Source organism: Onychostoma macrolepis, chromosome 01 (genome assembly GCF_012432095.1).
Source record: "Onychostoma macrolepis isolate SWU-2019 chromosome 01, ASM1243209v1, whole genome shotgun sequence".
NCBI classification, from domain to species: domain Eukaryota; kingdom Metazoa; phylum Chordata; class Actinopteri; order Cypriniformes; family Cyprinidae; genus Onychostoma; species Onychostoma macrolepis.
In genome coordinates, this window is record NC_081155.1 from 45,738,829 (window position 1) to 45,747,565 (window position 8,737).

The 8,737-nt window shown below is 36.4% G+C and overlaps 1 protein-coding gene across 3 annotated transcripts in view; it reads left to right on the top strand.

Moving 5' to 3' along the window:
* The window catches only part of zgc:152904 (uncharacterized protein LOC767777 homolog), a 297,739-nt gene extending 289,404 nt beyond the window's left edge, over positions 1-8,335 (top strand). The window contains exon 17 of one of the 3 annotated variants that reach the window (XM_058776316.1): positions 7,909-8,335. In XM_058776316.1, the coding sequence (XP_058632299.1) occupies positions 7,909-7,949 (41 nt within the window). In that variant the 3' untranslated portion in view covers positions 7,950-8,335. Of the gene's footprint in view, positions 1-1,183; positions 1,288-6,912; positions 7,072-7,908 lie in introns of those variants that run through there. The other 2 variants (XM_058776298.1, XM_058776328.1) reach the window with 2 other exon arrangements.
* The last annotated feature ends 402 nt before the right edge of the window (positions 8,336-8,737 follow it).

Below are 8,737 nucleotides of genomic sequence, written 5' to 3' on the forward strand. Positions count from 1 at the left end.
ATGAATATTCATCATAAATATGCTTCATTGGCTATTTATATTTTTGTGTTATATTTGGCTATTTTATATAACTTTTCTCTAATGCATTCTTTAATTTTAGATGGATTTCATGACTTTTCTCCTCATAAACGGTATTATACTGATGCATTAAATAAATTAATTTAATTTTTTTTTTTTTTTTTATATTGCGCATGTAGAAGCATTGGAATCTGTTGAATATCCGTCATAACACTTGTTTGGCTGTTCACAATCAAATTGTAAACTTTTCTTCAATGCATCCTTGAAATTTGGATGGATTTCATTCCTCAAACAGCATTACACTGATGCATTCAATTCAGTTAAGAACCAATGATTTGTCGTAGATATGCCTGTTTGGCTGTTCACAATCAAAATGGAAAGTGTTCTTAAATGCATTCTTGAACTGTAGATATATTTCACTGGCTTTTCTCCTCATAAACAGCATTACACAGATGTATTAAATTAAATGAAGAATTAAGCCAGTTAAGCATTGCACATGTATAAGCATTAAAACTTGATGAATATCCATCATAAAACACACTTTTTTGGCAGTTCGCATAAAATGCAAAGTTTTCATAAATGTATTCCTGAAATATTGATGGATTTCATTGACTTTCTCCTCATAAACAGCATTACACTGATGCATTAATTAAATTAAATTAAGAATTAATTAAGCAAATTAAGTATTGCACATGGAAAAGAATTAAAACTTGATGAATGTCCATCATAAACACACTTGTTTGGCTGTTCACATTCAAAATGGAGAGTTTTCTTCAATGTATTCTTGAAATGTAATGTTTGTTTTGTTTTGTTTTTTCCCTCAAACAGCATTACACTGTTGCATTAACATAAATTAATTTAAAGCTAAATTAAATTAATTACTTTTTTTTTTTTTTGCACACGTAGAAACATTGCAAGTCAATAAATATCCATTGTAAATATGCCTGTATGGCTGTTCACATTCAAAATGAAAAGAGTTCTTAAATGCATTCTTTAAAGGTTGGATAAAGGTCTTTTCTCCTCATAAACAGCGTTACACTGATGCACTAAATGTCTTAAATCAGATGCAAACTCAGTATATCTTTAGTAAATTATGACATTCATCCTCAGTAGCCAGCAAAGTGGATGCATTCCATTTTTTTTTTTTTTTGGATCAAAATCCCAGATGCCGAACCATAAATCCCCTTTGGAGAGGCCCAGGCTGACTTCTCAAAGCGTGATCCTCGGTTTGATCCCAGCAAAGGCCAGTAAATGGATTAGAGAAGCGCGTTCCCACTGTTTGAACTGTACTGTTAGCGAGGAACACCGAGGGAGGAAGGCTGAATCCCTTTAGCCGAGACCTCGAGGCTTGTGAGAGCGCAGATATGTTGTGTAATCCTCATGCTGGGCTTTCACGGGTCAGCGCTACACGCTTCGGTCTGGATGGATGTTACTGCGATCTGGACACCAGAACCTCTGACACTCGGGTTGCCAGGTCTTTGTTGAATGGTGAGTATTGCATCTTATATTTTCTTTCATTTAAAGTGCAGATCTGACATAAACATACTACAGCCCACAATAAAATAGGGTTTGCAACTACTTTAGAGATTGACTGATATTGCCTCATGACTGATGCAATATTTTTATGGTTATATTTAATGCAAAAGCCATTTTTGATACTATAACTACAATATACTACAAAAATAAATCATTATGCATCAAGAGTTTTTTATTAATAGTAATATTTATAATTTATATTGCTATTTATGCTTATGCAAAGTTGTTTTGGGCACTGTAAAAAAAAAAAAATAAATAAATAAAACAAAGATTACTGGTGTGTGTTTTACACGAAAATACAACCAGAACCTTTCACAATTAGTTGAAAGAGTTATTTGACATATCCTTGAAATTTACCAGCAATTTCTTATAACTAATTTATTTTATTTATTTAGTTTTTTAGTGATCTAAATGGTCAAAATTTATTTTCATGTTTGTTTTGTGCATCTAATTGTTAAAATACACATTTTAGAAAGCTATTTGAAGTGTAATTAATGTTGGAATATGTGGGGGAAAACAGTTATATAAAATTTAGATTTGTAAAGATATATATATCTCAGTCATATATCAGTCATCAGCTGATTTTTTTTCTTATATTGTGTTAATCTATATCGAGATATTATCCAAAGCAACGTTTCCGTAATTTTCCATAATTTCCACACAGTTCCTGTGACTCGGGTTCATTTGTGTCAATTTTAATTGTGTCACTTTGACTAAAGAAGTGACACCATCTGAAAGATCTGCGAAAAATAACACATAGAACCACATGAGAAGATCTGATCAATACAGAGAGAAGAACAAACAGGATGGGTAGTAGTGTGTGAGACTGAATCTATTCACAGAGATTCTATTTAACAATAACTCATTAACTCTGCATGAGCACATGCAAATGATAGGCGTTTCTGAGAGACGTTCAGAGAGCAATGGACTGACTGCTAAACATCAGAGCAAATGATCAGCTCAACCTTGATTTTTACATGTTGCAAAATGTATGTTTGTGCTCAAGTCATGATTCGCGCTCGTTGCCCTCATTCATAAGTCACTTTGGATGGAAGCATCTGCTAAATAAACCATGGCTGCATTTACACTGCAGGTCTTGATGACCAATTCCGATTTTGTGACTATATCCAATTTTTTTTGGACGACGTGCTTACATTTCTTTTAAAAGTGACCCGTATCCGATGTGTGCATTTTACACTGCACTTGGTGAAACAAGCCAAAAATAGCATATATGACATCACTAATCAATTTGAATAGTACACTGAGTTTAATTTATAGACATTGAATTCATATAGAAACGTTTTTAATGCTATAGTTACATCTATACATCAAAATAATTATATAGCCGTTGATGCTTGCGAGTGGAATAATACTCAGGTGGTAGATATTGTTAAGCATGTCATTCATATGAATGAGACCTGAAACCGATCAGAGAATATCGGAATCCGTGTGATTTTTTTTCCTGCTTACACAGTCGTGGGCCATATCCGATCTGTGCCACATGGGAGGAAAAAATCGGAATTGGGTCACTTGAACAATGCAGTGTAAATGCGGCCTAAATATGTTGTGTGGTTGCCAGGGCGTTGTTATACAGTTGCTAAGGTGTTTTGAGTGTTGTTTAACATGTTACTAGGGTGTTGCTATTCGGTTGCTAGAATGTTTTGGGTGGTTGCCAGGGTGTTGCTATGCAGTTGGTAGGGTGTTTTGGATGGTGGCCAGGGCGTTGCTATGCAGTTGTTAAGGTGTTTTGAGTGTTGTTTAACATGTTACTAGGGTGTTGCTATTCGGTTGCTAGAATGTTTTGGGTGGTTGCCAGGGTGTTGCTATGCAGTTGGTAAGGTGTTTTGGATGGTGGCCAGGGCATTGCTATGCAGTTTTTCTACGGTCTTTTGAGTGTTGTTTAACATGTTGCTAGGATGTTGCTATGCACTTGTTAGGATGTTTTGGGTGGTTACCAGGGTGTTATGTTTGGTTGCTATGTACTGAGTAGCTGCATGTTGCATTTCTAGTTACCAAGATGTTTTAGATGGTGGCCAGGGTGTTGTTATGCGGTTGCTTTGGTGTTTTCAATTGGGTTCTGGGTTGTTAGCCTGTTGCCATGTGGTTGCTAGGGTGATGTTCTGAGTTGTTGCCAGGTTGTAGCTCTTGTTGTTATTAAGATGTTTTGGATGGTTGTGAGGGTGTTGTTACGGCGTGTGGTTGTTTGAGTGTTTCTATGCAGTTACTAGTATGTTTTGGGTGGTTGCCAGGATTTATGTTTGTTTGATAGGGGTTTGCTGAATGTACTGAGTAGTTGCATGTTGCATTTCTGTGCTGCTGCTAGGATTGTTTGGGTTGTTGCCAGTGTGTTGCTATGCAGTTACTAAGATGTTTTGGATGGTTGCCATTACTGGGATGCTTTACATGGTGGCCAGGGTGTTACTATGCATTTGCTTAGGTGTTCTGAGTAGTTGTTAGCGCATTGCAAGGTGGTAGCTATAGTGCTCTGGGTTGTTTCCAGGGTGTTACATTTGGTCACTAAGGGGTTGCTAAAATCTACTGAATCTTTGAATATTGCATTTTTGTGCTGCTGCTAGGATGGTTTGCGTTCTTGCCAGGGTGTTGCTATGCAGTTGCTTTTTGTTCTGGGTGCTTGTACGAATGTTTCAATGTGGTTTCTAGGGTGTTCTATGTTGTTGCCAGGGTATTGCTATGGGGTTGCTAAGGTGTTTCCATGCAGTTGCTAGTTTTGGGTGATTGCCCGCATGTTATATTCGGTTGCTAGGGGGTTTCTTAAATGTGGTTGCATGTTGCATTTCTGTGCTGCTGCTAGGAATGCTTTGGGTTGTTACCAGGGTGTTGCTATGCAGTCACTATGATGTTTTGGATGGTTGCAGGGGCGTTGCTATGCAATTGCTTAGGTGTTGTTGTCTTAGGTTAGTTGTTGTTAGCATATTGAAATGTGGTTGCCAGGGTGCTTTTTTGTCAACTGTTTAATACTAAATTTACACTGCAGAGGTGGCACAGAAGTGCTTTTGAAGCTGCATTTAGGTTTTTACACATATTGTTAAATGCTGCATAAACACATTTACAATTAGCAATTTTAACTGAATACTTTTCGAATATGAGGTGGGTCAAAGCAGGAATAATTTAGTCTGGCTTTTATGCAGTGTCACAGATTTTTGTAAGCACGTCTTAATTTGATGATGTTCTACGAAGTGACGGCTGGATTTGTGCTAAAATAATGTACTATGAGATGTTAGCAAAAGATTCAATGGAAGCATTTTATCCTTTTCCATTTCTGAAGACATTGAGAGAGTCACAGCGATTCCGCCTGATTTATGAAGTGAAAGATCATGGGATCAGTGTTGTACATCTGCATAGACTGCTGTATCACCTCATTCTGTTGAAACAGAGATCGCTCGTGGTCAAACATAACCTCAGTTCGCAGTATTCATCAAGTGTGCCATCCTGTAAAGCTCTAGCGCTCCTCCAGACTTGCTGCAGTTTGGCGGCGATCCACGGTACATTTGGTCTCCTCCAAAAGCTCTTGAGTGCAATTTGGACTGAGACGTGTCCATTAAGCCCACTGGAGCTCCTGAAGAGGGTCCATCAATCACAGAACATTGGAGACGGGGCCATTACACAGGAATTATGACCTCATCATGAGCTGAAAAGCCCTCCGACCAAATACGCTCCAAATGTTTGAATGTTAAATGGACGCCATCGTTGTTTGGCCAGAAGGGTTTACAATGAGCGTTTATAGCCTGTCTGTAGTCTGCATTATGTTGATTGTTTCTTTTAAGTTAGGCATCAGTATTGTTAGTGCTCCTTACCAAAGGGCACCAAAGCAACTGCATAGCAACACACTAAAACCTCTCAAGACGCCTTGGCAACTGCATAACAGCACACTAAAATCCCTCAGGACACCTTGGCAATTGCATAGCAACACACCATAAACTCTAGAGGCACCTTAGCAACTGCATAGCAGCACACTATAAACTCTAGGGGCACCTTAGCAACTGCATAGCAAAACACAACAATCTCTGGGGCAACTTAGCAACTGCATAGCAACGCACTAAAATATCTTATAACACCTTAGTAACTGCATAGCAACAAACTAAAATGTCTTAGAATGCTTTAGCAACTGCATAGCAACACGATAAATCCTCTAACAACATCTTAGCATCTGCATAGCAACACACTAAAACCTCTCAGGACACCTTGGCAACTGCATAGCAACACGATAAATCCTCTAACAACATCTTAGCATCTGCATAGCAACACACTAAAACCTCTCAGGACACCTTAGCAACTGCATAGCAACACACTAAAACCTCCCTCGACACCTTGGCAACTGCAAATTTCTAGGGCACCTTAGCAACTCCTTAGCAATGCCCTAGCAACCAGTAACAACACACGTTCCTCAGCTTTATTTAGCCCTTTTCAATAGTTTTTCCTGTGTTATTGTGATTTCATGTTTGTAATACAGCTGAACGTTCTCATCCAGCAGCTTTTGCACTGGCGAATGCTGCTCACATTTTCCTCAGAATGTGTTTGTCAAATCACTGAAGGGCAAATGTGGAAGAACTGAATCATGCTTTTAAGATATGCAAAGCTTTATTAACTGAGACAAAAATAAATACAAATTATTTAAAAACTAATCTAAAAGACATACAAATGAAATCAAAAGCCACGAGGATGGATAATTGCTGTTTACTAAATCCATGGCCGGCCGAGACGCTCATGAAGACTTAAGACGGAGCGACTGAAACCTCCTGACGGACCGAAACCAGACGTTTGGCTAAAAATGGCCCGGATTCTTTTCTCTTTAGATTCATGCAGAATTAATTGGCCACTTTGGGGATTATGGACAGAGCTAATTGCTGGAAATTAGGAAAATGCTTTTCATTTTTAGAGAATCATACAGAGAAAAATGATCGTTATTTCATATTGCAGACTCATTATGGAGATTTAATATTCTGTGTCCTGCTGTTTTTCATAAACTAAATTTGTTCAAATGTATGTACCAGGATGATATTAATCACTGATTTATTTATTTGTTCGTTATTTTCTCTTTTACTGAAGAATGAATGCGGTCGATCAGGACAAACATGCTGTAATGTTATCAGATGATGTTTGTGTCTTTGATTATGATTTTATGTCCCATTTCTTCTAAAGCTTCGAGCGTTTACAGGACATCAGAGCAGCAGAAGCCAGAGATGTTATTGATCCGGCAGTCGCGTTCACATCATTGTGATTGATCATAATGGGTTTTAGTGTTGTGTTTGTACTTCTATGTGTCTGTACACAAACAAACTAATTAGAATAAGCACATCTGTCTCACTCATTCACACTGTTTTCTCTTGTATTCTGCAGCAACAGATGAGCATCCTGCGAAACAGAAGAATCAGCTTGATGAGGAAGACAAGTATCATAACTTTAGTCCACATGACTTGAGCATTATATTTCTTCTGTATCTTTTAATATATTTTATTTCATTGCATTTTCTCTTATTTTGCCATTCTGCTGTTATTTTCTTTTATTGTTTTAATGTATTACACTGCATTGCCTTGTATATTGCAATTTATAATTTTTTTTTGTATTGATTTGCCATTTTATTTTGTATTTACGCTTTGCCAATACTTTATTGCATTGCCTTGCAAATTCTGTTATTTTGATACCAGTACTATTTTTCTCTCATAGTTTTTATTTTGTATTGTTGCTTTGCCAATTTCAGTGTTTTGCATTATATTTCAAATGCTGTTATTTTGCAACTATTAAATTTTGTCTTTTTTGACCTTTTGTATAGATTCTTTGTCATTTTATTTTATTGCATTGTATTGCATTTCAAATTCTGTATATTTTGCCACTAGTAGCACTTTTTGTTTTTGTATTTCGTATTAATGCTTTGCCAATATTTTATTGCATTGCATTAAACTGCAAATTGTTTTGACATCAGTACCATTTTTTTCTGTCATTGTTTTTGTATTTTGTATTGATAATTCGCCAATTGCAATGTATTTCATTGTATTGCAAATTGTTATTTTGCAACTATTTGTACTATTTTTGTCATTGTTTTTGTATTGATGCCTTGATGGTTTGCTATTTTTTTGTTTTGTTTTGTTTTGTTTAATTTTATTGCATTGCAAATTCTGCCACTAGTAAAACTCTTTGTTTTTGTATTTTGTAATGATGCTTTGCCAGTATTTTATTGCATTGCATTTCATTGTAAATTCTGTTATTTTGACACCAGTACCATTTTTTTCTGTCATTGTTTTTGTATTTTGTATTGATGCTTAGCCAACATTCCTCGCATACAAACTAGTCTCAGATCAGTGGCAATAACCAGACTCCTCTCTAACCCCATCCTAGCTGACCCTCCCGTCTCTTTAAGACCCCGCTGGCTCATATGAGGGGTCGAGGACCGGCGAGGGCTGAGGGTCAGACGCCCGTCGGGGTGGATGTGACAGACCCATCTGCTGCGCAGCGGACAGCGCCTTCAGCCAGCTGTGACCGGGACCCTACTGTCATTCTGATGCTCCACACAGGCTCATGATTCAGCTCTTATGATGGATGAACAGCAGAAATGTCAACATTGCTAGCATGCTTTATCACAAGAGCCAACACTCATTTAATACTAAGTTTATTTTATTTAAAAATGTGGAGTATTTAGGAAATTCATATTTTTATTCAGTGAGGACAACTAAATGTTAACACATTTACTTTTATTTCAAATAAATGCTGTTCTTTTGAACTTTCTATTCATCTGTGAATCCTGAAAAATAAAAAGCATCATGTTTTCCACAGAAATATTGATAATATTCAGATATGTTTCTTGAGCGGCAAATCAGCATATTATAATTATTTCTGAAGGATCATGTGACACTGAAGACTGGAGTAATGATGCTGAAAATACAGCTTTGATCACAGGATTAAGTTATTAATTTTATTTAATTATATTTTATTGCAGTACATTACAATTTCTGTTATTTTGCGTTGCAATTTCTATTATTTCTGTTATTTATTAAAATATCATTTTTTTGTTTTGTTTTATTGCATTGCATTTCACTGCATTGCTCTGGAGTTTCTGGGTTTTTTTGTTTTGTTTTTTTTTGTCACTAGTACCATTTTTTTTCTTTCATTATTTTTGTATGAATATTAAGCTTTGCCATCACAGGAATAAATTATTAATTTAATTAAA